The following is a 17,374-nucleotide window of genomic DNA, read 5'->3' as shown; positions in this document are numbered from 1 at the left end:
AAAGTCCCTTTACCACCACCTGGATCTTGTGTAAAATAATCAGATATGAAGCAATATATGGGTATTTATCTCATGTATTATTTAGTCAACTGAATATGTTTTTCTACATGATGTTCTATTATGAGCTCAACAAAACCTGACTACAGAAACCATTTACTTTTTTTCTGTTTTTCATAAAATCAAAGTAGACTTTATTTATATATTGCCAGTCATCAACAGAAAAATATATATATTTTTTGTTAAACAATATGTATGTGAAGCATCTAGGATCAATTTTGATTACTATATTTCTGCCTTATTTTCTATTTTCTATAAGGCCTGTACAAAAACAGATCTTAGTAATTTCATTCACAATCTTTTGCATGTGTCTCTTTGTTTTTGAGCTGTGAACTGCAATAAATAAAAATAAATTAGCTTCAATTCTGCTGGATACCAGCACATACAGGGATGCAAGGAAATGGAATAGACAAATTAACTAATTATATCATTGAAATATAATTATAAAATAGAGATTCTTCTTGGGAAAATGAAGGTAAATCACTAATTAAAAGCAACTTAGACAAAGAGGCAAAATAATCGGGTATAAAGTTATAGAATATTACTATTAATATTACTACTAATATTATTATTTTTGAACTAATAAATTATGAACTAACGTTTTTTGTCTAACATTTATTTTTTCTTACACACCTAACAAGCTTACATTGAAATAGAGAAATAGTCACTAGGACTGTGTGTTGTAACAAGTGGAAGAATTCTGCTGTGCTGGCTAAACCGCATCCTTCTAGAGATAAAAAAATAGTCTATGAAAATTGTTTTGATTGAGTAATCAGTGAAATATTAACCCGGTGATATTTTTTTTTGATGATCCTGTGATTCAGTAATCTAAATTTAGCTACTCTGCCAGTAAGCATGGCAGAGGAAGTCGTTTTTCTTAAATCTGAACCAATATTAAGACTAATGATTATGAGTAATAGATCATGGGACTGTGAGATGTACCTGAAATCCTATAAACCTGCTGTATTCTTTGATTGGAGAGAGATTGATGAGAACTCTTCCGGACGTGATTTGATTAAAAGCATGTAAGGACAACAACTGGAGTCATTGGTTATTGAGCAGCGCTGCAGAATAGGCACTAGAGATCTTCTATACTCTCAAGTGATAGGGTTTAGTGGAGGAGCATTAAAGAGCTTAGTACCAGGTGATAGTGCCCCAAAACTGGTGGAGACGTCAGCCCGCTTGAACAGGTATTGAAGTACGCTTAGTAGAGTATACAGGTGCTGGTCATATAATTAGAATATCATCAAAAAGTTGATTTATTTCACTAATTGAGTGAAACTTGTATATTATATTCTTTCATTACACAAGACTGATATATTTCAAATGTTTATTTCTTTTAATTTTGATGATTATAACTGACAACTAAGGAAAATCCCAACTTCAGTATCTCAGAAAATTAAAATATTGTGAAAAGGTTCAATATTGAAGACACCTGGTGCCACAATCTAATCAGCTAATTAACTCAAAACACCTGCAAAGGCCTTTAAATGGTCTCTCAGTCTAGTTCTGTAGGCTACACAATCATGGGGAAGACTGCTGACTTGACAGTTGTCCAAAAGATGACCATTGACACCTTAGGGGGCACAAGGAGGGCAAGACACAAAAGGTCATTGCAAAAGAGGCTGGCTGTTCACAGAGCTCTGTGTCCAAGCACATTAATAGAGAGGCGAAGGGAAGGAAAAGATGTGGTAGAAAAAAAGTGTACAAGCAATAGGGATAACCGCACCCTGGAGAGGATTGTGAAACAAAACCCATTCAAAAATGTGGAGGAGATTCACAAAGAGTGGACTGCAGCTGGAGTCAGTGCTTCAAGAACCACTACGCACAGACGTATGCAAGACATGGGTTTCAGCTGTCGCATTCCTTGTGTCAAGCCACTCTTGAACAACAGACAGCGTCAGAAGCGTCTCGCCTGGGCTAAAGACAAAAAGGTCCAAAGTTATGTTCTCTGATGAAAGTAAATTTTGCAGTTCCTTTGGAAATCATGGTCCCAGAGTCTGGAAGAAGAGAGGAGAGGCACACAATCTATGTTGCTTGAGGTCCAGTGTAAAGTTTCCACAGTCAGTGATGGTTTGAAGTGCCATGTCATCTGCTGGTGTTGGCCCACTGTGTTTTCTGAGGTCCAAGGTCAACGCAGCCGTATACCAGGAAGTTTTAGAGCACTTCATGCTTCCTGCTGCTGACCAACTTTATGGAGATGCAGATTTCATTTTCCAACAGGACTTGGCACCTGCACACAATGCCAAAGCTACCAGTACCTGGTTTAAGGACCATGGTATCCCTGTTCTTAATTGGCCAGCATAGAAAATCTATGGGGTATTGTGAAGAGGAAGATGCAATTTTGCCAGACCCAACAATGCAGAAGAGCTGAAGGCCACTATCAGAGCAAACTGGGCTCTCATAACACCTGAGCAGTGCCACAGACCGATAGACTCCATGCCACGCCGCATTGCTGCAGTAATTCAGGCAAAAGGAGCCCCAACTAAGTATTGAGTGCTGCACATGCTCATACTTTTCAGTTGGCCAAGATTTCTAAAAAATCCTTTCTTTGTATTGGTCTTAAGTAATATTCTAATTTTCTGAGATACTGAATTTGGGATTTTCCTTAGTTGTCAGTTATAATCATCAAAATTAAAAGAAAAAAACATTTGAAATATATCAGTCTGTGTGTAATGAATGAATATAATATACAAGTTTCACTATTTGAATGGAATTAATGAAATAAATCAACTTTTTGATGATATTCTAATTATATGACCAGCACCTGTAAATTCATAGGTGTCTGGCACACCTGGTCTGACCAGGTGTGTATGGAAAATCTAACACAAACCTTTATAGGTAGAAATTGATTATTTCAACGTGACACGGGTCTAGAGATAGACTGTTCTTTGATTTTACTCACTCCAACATAGGTGGCAGTATGCAGCTTTTACAATGGTCTGTAACTCGTCAAAACACAAGAAGAATTTGAAATCTTTTGCGCGCACTTAGATCACGCACTCATAGGAAAACAGATGATACGCACTTTCTCCTGCTTCATTTACATAAGGTAACAAAATATCATATTCAACAAAATATAATACTATTACCCTAGATGTTTACTACAACTTTTAATACATTTCTAGCATGAATGTTTTCTCGAATGATTTCAATTATCTCAACAATTTAAACCTAAATCACTGCAAACACCTAGCTTATAATATGTTTTCACATGGTAATAAAACAAACCAATGATGTAAAGGATCAAATGCGCGTTGTGGATTATTTGTGAAAGCATTTACAATCCCAAAAAAACTTGCATTGAACATAAAAGGTGTTTAGATTATTATTCGTGAACAAATCGAATCACTATCAGGGTCGTCTCTGTTGTGAGGCGCTTTTCCCCGCTGCTCTCAAAGACTGCGCCCTAGAAAGGGAATAGGCTATTATTGGTTGGACATTAAATCAATGAATGCGTCCTTCACCGAACAATGGGAATCGGAGCGGCTTTGGTGAACGAGACGAAAGTGTCTGCAATCAGATGCTTACTGAATACTGTGCAGTACAAGCTTTAATTTACCTACTGTTTTCAAAAATATTAAGTGCAAACACTAATCCAAAGGTAGTTTTATAAATAATCTCCTCGCGTTGCTTGATAATTCAGCAAATTTCCCGTTAGCATCCCGGATATCATCTTGCGATTTGGTTGTGTGGAAAATTCATTTTATGCATATATAATCCAAATATATAAACCTGAGAATTATGGAGCGCGGTGCACAAACTAACGCTTGACTTTCTCAGTTTGTGTTCTTAGGGTTCAGAGAATTTCATTTGTTCCACATTAATTTCATATGTGTCTGGTACAAAAATGTGTCTTTGTTTCATTAATACAGTGTATACGTTTTTCTTTATTTACCCCGAAAGAAGGGAAGGGAAATGTGACAGCATGCCCCAAAGCTGTCAACATTGAACACTGAAAATAAGGGAGATTTCCCGGAATCCATCCCCAAAATAAGGGATTTTTTTGCACGATTATTACCCACAAACTTAAAAAAAAAAAAAAAAAAAGACTGTTAATGATTAGTGCTTAGAGTTTATAACTACACAATATATATTAAAGAATGGCAGACCAATGGATACGTTTAAAGTGCTTTATTTATGAACAAAATGAACATTACTTACACATTTTCATTTGCTACAATATGTTTTAGCTTAATGTTGGGGGTAAGAGTGAGAAAGCAACAGAGAAAGAGACAGACAGAAAGAATGTGTGAAAGAGGTAGTAAAGACAACCTTGTCACCCTTCAGAGGCATAATTTGGACCTACATGGCTGCTTGTCAGGTAGTGGAAGGTGGTCTCCCATTTAGTCAAATATCGGCATAATGTCCTCGGTTTTGGTTGGTGGGTATGTGATTTTGGCCGTCGGCGTCCTGATCTATCATCACACATCACACTCATCTACGTTACTCTACTCTCCTTGAAGTTCAGTTCCCGCTACTTTTGCTTTTTCCTCCCGCCCTTTGCTGCAGCTGTCTTCTTCTTCTTCGATAGTAGCCTAAGCTACTGTCTGTATACTGCCACCTGCTTGACTGGAGGTGTAGCAACCCAAGTGCAAGCCACTTCACAGACAGATAGTTGCGTGTTCTGAGTTAACACAATCAGAGCGTAAAAATACGGGATATTTTACGGGAATACAGCGGGAAAAGAGCTAAAAAACGTGAGAAACCCGGAAAAAACGGGAGGGTTGACAGCATGTTATCTGAATTAATTTAAAAAATATACATGACAAACTAAAATATTTTGTCAATAAGACAATTATTATTTCTTTCATATAAATTAATGGATTTTTTTTTTTTTAAATTTAAATAATTTTGTGGATTGACAGTGAACACTAAGAACACGAGATAAATAGGCGAGCCAGTAGGTACAAATGCTGAACATTTCTTGAAATAATATTTTCTGAATGTTCAGGCTCTTCCTCTCATTCACCTTTTCCCCATGGTTTCTCAGCAGACATCTATAAAAGTTGATAATGGCAGTTGTATCATCCGTGTGTGGAAGTATTTAAACCACGTGTGTTACAACTAACCCCGTTAGTTTGTGCCCCACGCTCCTCTAGGCATACATCAGTAATGTAGTATAGATTTTAATCAGATTTCTTTGAGATAATCTTGAGTTCATCATTTGTACTTTTCACAGAAACGCTGAATTGCCAACATCACCCTTTCTTGATCAACACCAGAGAAGAAAATGAGTGGGCCTAACAAAAGCATTTTGGATTTTTTTCCGGTGACAAAATGCAAAATATTATGCACTTGATTTATACATGATTTTCACATTTCTAAACTTGGCTATTGTCATTCTATATGTTTTGTATTGCGCTAAACATTTCATTGCTTTGAAATGTTTAGCCTAAGTCTAAATGCTTATGGTGAAGATTGTGGAATGTCTATTTTAGAAAACGCAGACTGACCGCAACAGTGGAGCCAGAAGGGCATCACAAACTGGTGATAATGTACAGGTAAGGTCATAAAAATAAGGATTCAGGTCTAAGAAATAAAGTTCCCTATCTGGCACTCACGTTCGACTTTATGTTGTTGGCTGACAAATAAAGATTCGCTTGGGAATTACAATCACCTCGGAATTGTATAAAAACGGCCAATGGAATGGACTATATCCACGGAGTGTTCTTTAGAACTTCCGCATTAATATAAGCCGGTGAGATGACATTTGCCGGTGTGTTGAGCATCAGTAGTGTAATACTTAGTTTATTATCAGAATATAGTCACTTAAATTTAAACTCAATGGCATTAATTTAGTTATTCAAACGTAAGACAGCATAAAAATAAATTAATAAAGACGTACCTTAGTGTTCCTCCTCGGCTAAATTCATTTCGCCCATCAGTTTTCACACTTTTATGTGAAAAAAGCTTCAAAAATTAAATATTTTTTTGTGCACTTTAATTAGATTAATTCAACAAAATGTGTGTTTTCACAAGTGCGCTGAAATCATTGATCTTGCGCTGCACTGACTGACAGCTTCTGTGTTTACAAAGGGAAACGTGGTGATCGCTTTCTGTGTCATTCATTCACAAGAAAATTTGTTTTTTATAAGATTTTGTGAGTACTTCATACTTCACACTTCACATTGACAAAAATGTATTTTTAAACCTAGTTATTTATAATGTTTAATATTTAGTCAAAAACGTAGTGAAAAACGATTAGAGGCTGAGAAACGATTAAATGGCTGATATATGCGCAAATAAATGCTTTGCCGCCACCTGCTGGTTAAAGTGGTAATTATTTTTAAGTGTTTTCTGTTTTCTATCAAATGTTGAATTTCCTACATTTTTTAAACGTTCGGTTTTACAATGAGGACAATCTCAGAAGGATGAACAAATGTTTGTGGTCATCACATTAAAAACAACATTTGAAGTGCTGGGGGAAAAATGCGTGTGTGTCTACACAGCGTTTTTAAATGGTCCCAATAGCGTCATCTTTATTGAAATCATAAAACTGTTTATTGGCAAATTAGGTAAATGTGATAAATGCATTAAAATATAAATACAACATTAAAAAGTCAACCATTGATGGTTTTGTGTCGATGTGCAACGAGTACATAATGAACAGTTCTCCGGAAATGCCCGAGCTGGCTTAACGACAACCAGGAAATAACCGTGCATGCATCGACGTCACTTTCCCGCCAGAACGCGTTCACTCAGCTGGACTGAGTGGTAAAGGAACCTACTCCTACTGCATGACTGGATTTAATAGGGGAAACGGCGAAAACGCGAGTAAAACTAATGATTACACTAAAGGTTTGGCTCGAAAGTGTTCCTTACAACCTGTCAAATAAACTAATCCATGGATATAAACATGCCGCCAGGAGTCGTGTTTCATGACTTTTATATGTGCCTGATTTCGACGCTGGGGAAATACATAAAGCTAATCTGCCTGTGAATATTTTATACAAAATAGGTAGGTTTAAATCCGCATAATCACTTATATCAATGTTATATATATCATCATATTGTCCAGCCCTAAAACATATATAGTTTTATAGTATAGTTTTTGTCAGTGTTTATTTAAAAATACCCAATTATACAGAATATAAGATGGAAAATATTTAATTGATGAGTTGTCAACATAATATATAACAATACAATATATATGGTATGATTTTACCTCGAAATCCAACAATTTCACAAAATGATAACTACAAATCCATGTTTCTCTTTCTGTGAATTGCAGTGATCCATTTGCTTATTGTTTCCAGGGGCGGACTGGCCATCGGGAGCACCGGGACATTTCCCGGTGGCCTGATGGTCATTCTGGCCTGCCGGCTGCCGCTGTGCTGTCGATCAGACTGACGTGCAATAGGCTGTATGCAACTGCGAATTAATTGACGCACTTATGAATCTACGAATCAGGCGATCGCGGAGTGAAAATGACACCACCACATGACCCAACATCAGCGAAGCACTGCCTAATCGGCTATACCCAGAGGCAGGCTTTATCTTGAAAAATAGTGCAAAAAATGGAGCGTAAACGCAAAGGAGGAGCAGAGAGAGAACGCATAAAAAGGAGAAAAGCCCTGGCCACAGACGCAGCAAGTTGCTGCAAAATCCCAGCCATGTTCGCCGGTAAGGGAACGGGTCTGTCAGAATTACATTTACATAATATTTACCAGGGGTGGGGGAAAAAATCGATCCGTTTGGTTCTCCACACTCGGTTCGGCACGCGCTCGGACCGCTGTTCAACTTAAATCTGACGAAGCATCTGTAATATGGTTTAATATAAATAACACGTAAAACAATCAGGGTTCAGTTAATATATGTTTCTGTTGATGGATGAACATTCTGGGTTCCCAGACATTACAACAACAGCGATGAAAAAAATAAATAAAACCGTGGACAAACCATTCACTCTTGTTAAATACGAACACTGTATCAGTGCATTCTCTTAAAGTGACAGTCTTTATTTTAATTGAACAGCAACAACGAAGAAATCACTCACTGCTCTTGATTAAAAAGCTTTTGTAACTTTAATAAAGAATAATCTTTAATGTATAGTCCAAAATGCAATGCTGTTTTACATTATTACTTTATTCAATTTCTGTACCTAAAAACTAATGCTAGACCTCCCTAAAAAAAAAACTTAAGTCAGTTTATTTTATTTGTATCTTTAATCTATTATATTTAATTGTGCTGTTTTTTGTAGTTAGAATATTCTAAATAATATGAGAAAAAATATATATATATATATTTGAAAGTATAGTTTTCCGATAAATATAGCACATACAACGCCGTTGTAACAACGGTACCGAAACCGTGACTCTAAAACTATGAAACAAACCCGAACCGTTTGTTTGTGTTTGTGTTGTTTTTGTTTGTGTTTCTGATACTTTTGATATACTTGAGTTGAGCATTGGAAATATATAAAATATAAATATTTTAACATGTGAATATGTATCTTTTATTATCCCTTCTTAAAATGTGTAAGCCAATTTTATATTTGTCTTTGGTGTGGTAGTATAGATGGTCTATTCCTAGTGAGTTTTTGAGGGTTTACCTGTTTAGTTCTACCTGTTACATCAACTAATAGGGTTACCCTATAAGTTTAGCAGGCTGGTGGACACATGAATTTGGTGGTGGTGACTGCAGCAGCAGAGGTGGCCTGGGGTGGAGTCAAATTTACTGTCCCAGTCCGCCACTGATTGTTTCTGTAGCTTTTGGCAGTCTTTACCTCAGGTTTTGTGTCAAAGCTATTTTTACGGTCAATCACAAAGCCCTTTTCCATTTTGGATGTGTTTTGTGTGTTTTTCGCGGCATTCGCGCTGAAAACCAATGCTGCCGCTCAGTCTTTTGCCACTTAGTGGGCGTGACAGCAGTCATAACGGTCGACGGTGACGTCACGTGCATACCCTCTATTTTTGTGTGGAATTTGTATGCCAATCCACTCCTTGGTACATACGGTTATATAAAGGGGCTTTCACACCAGAGGAACCATTTCATAGTACCTAGAACTAATGGTGGAAGTACCTACTTTTTGGCATGTATGCACCGCAGAGACTGGGAAAGACTTTAGTTGTCACAGATGCAAACTCCTCATGGTGAGAATTCACCTTTTTGAGATTAAAATAGGTCACCTATGAGATTGGATGTCTACTTTCTCTGTATAACAGTTCTATTTGACAGGACAATTAGACAGATTATAAACTAATGAAGATGGAGAATAGGAGCGCTGTGTGCTCAGGTTCTAGCTTTCTCAGCACAGTCAAAATAAAAGTCACAACAAGCATGGATTACGTCACCTCAGAGTTTACTACTGGCAGTGCGAATGCAACCAGGAAAATGGCCCTAGAGGAATATTTAGTTCTCAGGGAACCACCCTTGTGGATAGTTCCTATAACTGAGTTCCTAGAACGGTGTGAAAGTCCCTTAAAATGGCGGCTCACATCCACTCGTTGAGATATTTGCTTCAGAGCCAAGTGTTGCAGCAGTGATCACTCTTTCCAAATCAGCTTGGAAAAAAGTTGCAGTGTGGGGATCTCTCTGGACTGGTGAAGAGGGCACATTCAGTGGTGTTTTTGCCAGTGCATTGATAAGTGCAGTGATTCTCCCCTGGGTGCTTCAGTCAAAAAGGGCTTTTTTTTCTAAAAGAGCAAATCAGACAACAAGGTAGGTTCCCGTCTTTATCTGACGGCCACGATCACTGTCTCACATGCCTGGTCCGAGAGCATACTAAGACAGCATTCATGGATAATTTATGTCCTCATTGTGTGAATAATGACTATGTCGACACTGGTCGAGACTCACCTTCCTCGTTAAGGAACAAGTCCCCTCTGCTGTTACCCAGAATGCTGCCTTTGCACAATGCAGAGCCACAGGCATGGTTAAAGGTGCAATGTTTTAGGAGGATCTATTGACAGAAATGCAATATAATATACATTTCTACTGTATGTTTTCAGTGGTGTATAAAGACCTTACATAATGAACGGTTATGTTTTTATTACCTTAGAATGAGCCATTTCTATCTACATACACCGCGGCTCTCCTTACATGTTAAGTCACCATTTTGCACCGGCATGTTTCGACAGTAGCCCAAAACGGACAATCTGCTCTACAGAGTGAGTTTGATTGACAAGCTACTCTCTGCTGTCTCAGAGGACATATTTGTCCTGTGTTGGCCACTTTAGCTTCTCTATATTGCAATTGGCAACATCACCGTTAGATGAATTACACACGGCACCTTTAACACTTTTGGAGACCTGAGGGTTACAGTGGGAGAGCTTCCGCCAGGCCAGCCCCCACTGACCTCCCACTCCTCTGCCATTTCATGTGCCATTGAACTGCCAGGTGATGCCAGGTCCTTCTCATGGGGGACCCAGCATGTCATTCAGTGCTCTAGGTGAAGATCGATGGCTGCATTGGAGAGCGGGCTACTGTCCTCTACAGAAGATGATGCTGAGCTTCCCCCTTTCGGGTGAGTTCACTCATGCTGGGTCAGATGCAGAGTTGACAGAGACCATCAAGCAAATCCTGCCTGGCGTGACACCTCTGCCACCAGGCCGCTGTGGGCTTCCCCCCAGTCTGCTCATTGTTGAGGGCATCCCCCTGCAGTGTCTACACCTGCTCCGGAGAGGCCGCAACGTTGAGAATCCTGCAGGAAGGCAACACAGCCCTTCCCTCACACCGCTGCTGACTTCCAAGCATCCATCTAAGCGGCCTTGAGATGGGCAGCCCAGAGATGAGGGAAGCTGCTCTACAGGAGACATGAGAGCATGGCTGCATCCCCTGGAGGAGGGCTGTATGGAAAATCTTTTGTTATCTCTAAAAGAGACAACTTCTGTCCTGCCTGCTTTCACAATAAAAGAGCAATTTCCTCATTCTCAGAGCCATATCAGGTGCGGTTTGGCAGTGAGTGATGCTATGCTTCCTCAGCCCCACCATCCACATTCGCCACGTGCCAAAAAGTCACGGATTGAGGATGCACTGCTTCCTTACTCGTCTATGATTAATTTGTGTATCAATATCATAACATTCAATCTATTTTGGTAATGTCCTAAATTGTATTTAGGTGTGTTCAGTTATTTATAATAATAATATGCTATTTTAATGTTACTTGTGCCATTTTTCTAGGAAAGAATAAATCTTACGAGGAAGAAAAAAGGAAACAATGGCCGTGATCCTCTAAAGGTTTGTTGCATAGTGACTAGGGCTGACCGATATATCGCATGCAGGAGATTGTCACGCGCATTTCGTCAGTAAAGCCGGTTCCCTGATTACCACTAAATCACCATCACCTGCTTTCAAATGGAGCGGCATCAGAGCCGTAGATCACTGACAAGCTACGCAATATCGCGTTCATTATCGAAGGCGATTCATCTGCGATATTGAACGCGATATTGCGTGGCTTGTCAGTGATCCACGGCTCTGTCTATTAAATGCCGCTCCATTTGAAAGCAGGTGATGGCGATTTAGCGGTAATCAGGGAACCGGCTTTACTGACGAAATGCGCGTGACAATCGCATGCGATATATCGGTCGGCCTAATAGTGACATATCTGTATCATTGAATGAATATTATTTAAGGGTCTTGTGAAAAAGTGTGTGTGGAATTTCTCTAGCCAAAACATTTTGAAAAAACAAAGCATGATAGCTGCTCAAAAAAATCCATATCTTTTTACAGTGATCATTTTTTGCAGTGCTTATAGTTTACAATTTGATAGTAAACCCGTGTGCACTAGTGGACTCATATTAACAATGCAGTTTTGTTGACATTTACTCAGGAAAGGACAAACAAAATTTTCAATGATGAAGTTAAAGACGGTCCATCAAAAAGCCATATGCAGCAGGTATGTGAATTTTAATGATACTTGGTACTTATCAACTGATATGCCTTTACCTGTATTGAGCCTCCTGTCCTGCAGATCACTGTCGAATCAGTGGGCTAGTCTTCTACTTCATGAAAAATACACCTAAATTAAAGAATTAAAAAAAAAAAGTGTATGAACTGTTGTGATCAGTGACTTGTGAATCCAAATTAAATCTGGGAAATTGTGCAGATCTGCATCCCTGCTATATATTATTTGTATATATTTCAATATAATGCAATATTGCTAATCATTTTATGAAAACCTTTTATTCATAAATGTTTTTTGTATTATTGTTCTTTTGAATTTAACAGTGCGATGAAGGGCAAAGCCACACTTTCAATTTCCGCTACAAATTCAAGAAACATGCAGTGGCATGTGATACATCCAAGACTGTGCTTGATGCTCTTAATACAAACAAGATTTTCAAGAAGATTAAAGAAGACAACAAGGATAAAGAAATAGTTATCAAGAGATCCAAAGGAGAAGTTCCTAGAGCTGCTGTGAAGGCCGATTTCCCCTGCTGTCTTATTGAAAAAGATGAGATCCTAGATATATCCTTCATCAAAAATACTGGAAATGTTGATACAAAGAAAAAAACAACTGGAAGACTTTCATTCTCCAACGAATCAGAAAACTTAGTAATGTTTTACATTAAAACAAAAGGAGGGGAGAAAGTGAAACGCTTAACGAAAAACAATGAGCTGAGGAAGAAAGTTGAGGATGTCTGTGTGTACGCGTTCAAAGAAGACAAACTGAAGGCTGCTCTTCGCCGTGACGGACGATTCACAGATGTAATATTCAAGAAACAGTGTGCACTCCGTGAGTTTGGGAGCGAGATAAACCATGTAATGTCAAGCACTGTAGAGCATCTTGATCGAAAGTATTTTCAGATCATTGTTATCAGTGACAAAAACCAGCCAGACAGCCAAGATGACTTCTTGAGTGACGTCAGCCCTGAAATGAATGAAACTTCAGCCGCTGATTTGAAAGAAAATGTTGATCCTAAACAGCATCCCGTCAACACTGAACCAGAAGAAACCAAAAAGGGAAACGCAAAGAAATCCAAAAATACTTCAGCTAAATACTCGAAAGTAATTGACTCTGAAGAGATTCTGAGAATTCTGCGTTCCCAGTATAAAGGTTTACTGGAGACGTTAAAGCAGCGAGAGAACCTAAAGAACAAATCTCAGGTTCAAACATTCTTCAGAGCAGAATATGACAAAAGTGTTCAGAGTTTCTCTGAGGTGTGTAAAATAAAGCAGCTCATGAGACTCTCTGACTCGGTGTGTCAGATTCGAGTGGAGGGATTCGCCAGAGGAACCGGCTTCCTACTCTTTGGGCAATTTATTCTCACTAACGCACACGTTGTTAGGGAATTTCTCGAATCTCCAGACAAGCTTTCTTCTACAAAGTCTTTAGAAGCTGCATTTGATTTTGAACGTCTGGACTCAAAAGTGAACCTGGTGCCGGTCAAGAAACAGATTGCTGCTTACTGTTACATAACAGATGCCAATAAAAGTCATCTTGACTTTGCTCTTCTTGAACTGGATGCTGTTGATGAAATCACAGGCCGTCCTGAGTTGCTCAGTCATTTTAGTCCTGGCCCCCTTCCTAGTGGTGGGATCTGCATTGTGGGACATCCTGATGGTGGGATCAAGAAAATAGATCCCTGCTTCATCATTGAGAAAACAAAACTACAAGAGGCTGCAGATAAACACATATCTGAGAATATCAATTTCATTAATGTGATTACACAGAGGAGTTTTGAAGATAAATGGGACTTTTATGAAAACCAGATTAATTATAACTCTTGTTTCTTTCATGGATCTTCTGGCTCTCCAGTTTTTGATGAAGACTGCTATCTGATTGGTGTGCACACTGGTGGATATGTGTACAAAGGAGAAAAGGGTAAAACTAGGAGCATTGTGGAATATGCCTATTCCATGCATTCCATTCTGGATATGATCAGAGCACAGGCTAGGATAAAAGGTTTGCATGAGATTGTCAATATCTTAGAGGCCTACAGCGATAAAAGCTATGAGTATGAAACTGCAGATCAAGAGAATGAGAATGACATTGAGATGGAAGATTGAAGGCATCCACACATCTCCATTTCTTTGGAAAAACATGACAACAAGCCTTCAGTTCTGAGACATTATTCACTGTCATTATGGGGTTTCACTTTTCATATAATTCTTAGAGATGATTGTGTTCAAAAGCAGAAGTTACGCTTGGTTTCTCTTATTTTTGACAAGTGTAAAGTCATGTATGTCACCTGCAGGTGATTGTGGGTCTGACTTGTGCAAAGACAGCAGAACAGTGAACATTATTCATTTGGCAGATCTGTTATTTTTTTTTCTTTACAGTTTCTTTACATTGTTATTCATACAGGCTTGTGTATTCATATATCCATACGTATTCATTTCACTCGTACAACAAATCATTCATATCTTTATATGCATTTTATATTCTTTTTACTTTTTATGTCTGTTGATGTATTATAGTGATTTTACATTGATTTATCTGAATGTTTTGTCTTTGTTGTAAGGGATCATGTTCAAGCTTTAACAGTAATACTCTCTGAATCACAAATACACCAAATTAATTGATTTGACAATCACTGTAATGATATTCAATCAAATATATCTCCACTAAAATAAATACATTTAGAACGTCATCTTTGTCATCTTTTGTCACTTTATACCTTCTTGATGAATGTAGATGTCAAATACAATGAATAAAACCATTTAATATAACAAATACAGCATTAATGATTATTATTTCATGATTATTATTGACATCCTTGTGCCTCAACTTCTCCACAAGCCTCTTCCATCACTTGAAGAAGACTTACTTGGTTGTAAGGGTTGTGATTATATGCTTTTCATATCCAAGAGAAGAATATGCTGGAAGGAACACCATCCTGAAATGTGGGTGATGCTCAAACCACTCTTACTGGTGCTGAATGGTGAAAGTACAGAATTTTGCTCAGTTTGCTCCTGATGACCCTGTAGAAAGTTGATTTCATTGAGGGAGTTTAAACAGTTTAGAAGCCTTTCTGTGTTGTGCGGCCCCAGTACAGCGTTTTTTTTTTTTGTTGTTGTTATTTTTCTTTCCCCTTTTTATAGTTTTTGTAATTGAGATAGCTGTGTAAACAATTAGGAAATGTGCATTTTCTGTCTTGTGTGTATCACTAACTCAGCAGATATTTATTTGGGGCTAATTGAGAACATTCCAAGTATACTGAGATTTAAACAAATAATGGAGTTTTGTTTGTTGTGTTTGGAAAATGGTGCACAAATGATTGTGATTTTTGTAAAACCAATAAAAAGAGCTGCTATGGTTTTCACCTGATATATAAAAGTTTTGGTTGGATGTATGAACTACTGTGAAAACATTTGGGAATTTTGTGCACAGTGTTTTGAAAAAAATGATGCATTATTTAAAATTTGCATGAAATGAAGGAAAATGTATAACCTGTTTAGGACAATCACAAAGTGTTCAGATTACTATGTTATCTGTTTTGAGAACAGTGACCTGAGTTTGGAGAAATGTGTCAAATCAATTGAGAAAAACCGTAACTGCTCAGGATAAACAAGGAACTTACTTTCAAAAAAACAAAACAGTTTTTGATCATCCGTAACAACAAACAGTTTTAAGAACCTCAGATATTTTGATTATATTTAGGTATTACTGATTTTTTTTTCCTTTTATTCACACTTCTTACCCACGAAAAGAGAAAGAGATTGAAAAGATTGTGCCAACACTTATGATTTTCTTCACCTATTAATTAGTTTGCCTGAATTGTTTTTATAATGCATATTCTCATGTTTAATATTTGATGCATAATTAATTAGCACAGCTAAATACATTTTGTGATAGCGCTGCAGTGGCCAGTGAGGGACAGGAGCTTTAATGCTTCTGTGTTTCTCTTTGTGTGTGTGTGTGTGTGTGTGTGTGTGTGTGTGTGTGTGTGTGTGTGTGTGTGTTACTCTTACCTCCCAATGTCCCTTTACTTCCAGATGAAGCCAAAATAACAACAAACTGCAGTGCACTGAAGGTACAGCATCTTCACAGCAGTGACGGTTGCTTTTCATGTAGAGGAACATTTAATATGTGGCTGAAAAGGGAAGAAAAAGTGTCATGTTAGTTCTAGAATCTTAAGTTTAAAGATTCAGTTTTGACCTCTGACCTTTCACTTTCAGGATGAGAACTTGTTTGACCAGTAAATGACCTAGAGGAATGCTTCTGTCTTGTTTGAGTATTTTGTTTAATTGTTCATTATTTAACAGCTCAGACTTTAAAGTTACTGATAAAAACATGAAGAAAATATCTCATTTTGGTTATTCAGCTCATGTTTTGTACTGTAAACTTCAAATCTGCTTCATCAAAAAGTGAATGCATATAACAAGAATGCTGTTTTACTATTTCAGTTATGTTCTATTTATTATAAATGTCTCTGAATTAATATTAAATAACTGCTCAGAGCTACTGACTGAAGGACAATTTGTGCTTTTTCTTTTTTTGATGTCACAAATCTGTATAGCAGCTGTTTTGATCATTTTCTTTCTTTTATTTGTGTTCTTGTTAGTTTGCATTTCCTCAATACCTCAAATATTCCTGAGATCTTAATTACCTTTCTGTACAATTGTGAATAACTGAATGAGGAAAAATGTCTTGATATTTTAATGCTGCTCAATGGCAGGTTTGTGTGTTTGTAAAGAACACAATAAAAAATGGCAATGGTGTCATCAATCAGCTCACACTCACAATAATTCAGAGTTTGAGATATAAAGGATAGAATTTGTCTTTTTTTTTAGCCATTTCTATTTTTGTGCTCCCTCTGACATTCAAAATCTCAAGTGCTTTTAAGTACAAATCCTATCCTATTATTTTACACATGGTTCATGTGTAAAATAATCACATATGAAGCAATATATGGGTATTTATCTAATGTGTTATTTAGTCATCTGGATCTGTTGTTCTATTATGAGGTGAACAAAACATAATTCATCAAATCAAAGTGGACTGTATTTATTGATTGCCAAGTGATCAACAGAAAAATATATTTCTTTATTAATCAAAGTGTATGTGAAGCATCTAGCATCCATTGTGACTATTTCTGCTATATTTTAGCTATATTTGTATGGTATTTTTATTCAAAATCTTTTACATGTGTCTCTATTTGTTTTTAGTTGTGTGCTGCATTAAATAAAATATTACAATATATTTAAAAATATATTAAAATTAAAACCTTTATTGGTAGAAACAGAAGATTAGCCTTACGTGACACTGGTCTAGAAATCAATGAAGCCATGATTTTACCAAAGTCTGTTCTCTGATTTTACCATTCACTCACTCCAACATAGTAGGTGGCAGTAGGCAGCTTTTGAATGGTCTGTAACCCGCCAAAACACTAGAAGAACACTTTTGCGCGTGCTGCACGAGATCAGAATA

At 37.4% G+C, this 17,374-nt stretch overlaps 1 protein-coding gene across 1 annotated transcript; it reads left to right on the top strand.

Moving 5' to 3' along the window:
• The first annotated feature begins 3,009 nt into the window (after nt 1–3,009).
• LOC137034479 (serine protease FAM111A-like) lies at nt 3,010–14,664 on the top strand. Its single transcript, XM_067407425.1, has 6 exons — nt 3,010–3,109; nt 5,240–5,329; nt 5,499–5,561; nt 11,182–11,238; nt 11,831–11,896; nt 12,229–14,664. Exons 2-6 carry the CDS (start codon nt 5,291–5,293, stop codon nt 14,008–14,010), a joined length of 2,007 nt encoding a protein of 668 aa, XP_067263526.1. The 5' UTR covers nt 3,010–3,109; nt 5,240–5,290; the 3' UTR covers nt 14,011–14,664.
• Nucleotides 14,665–17,374: the final 2,710 nt, after the last annotated feature.

Source organism: Chanodichthys erythropterus, chromosome 13 (assembly GCF_024489055.1).
Source record: "Chanodichthys erythropterus isolate Z2021 chromosome 13, ASM2448905v1, whole genome shotgun sequence".
Lineage (NCBI taxonomy): Eukaryota > Metazoa > Chordata > Actinopteri > Cypriniformes > Xenocyprididae > Chanodichthys > Chanodichthys erythropterus.
Note: the sequence above shows the minus strand (reverse complement) of the source record. Positions and strands in the feature narration are given on the sequence as shown.

Excerpts from the sequence above, each read along its gene's own strand:
- LOC137034479 (XM_067407425.1), top strand. The coding sequence starts at position 5,291 with ATGAGTGGGCCTAACAAAAGCATTTTGGATTTTTTTCCG. Across the intron at positions 5,330-5,498 it reads GCATTTTGGATTTTTTTCCG|AAAACGCAGACTGACCGCAA; the intron begins GTGACAAAATGC and ends TGTCTATTTTAG. Across the intron at positions 11,239-11,830 it reads ATGGCCGTGATCCTCTAAAG|GAAAGGACAAACAAAATTTT; the intron begins GTTTGTTGCATA and ends ACATTTACTCAG.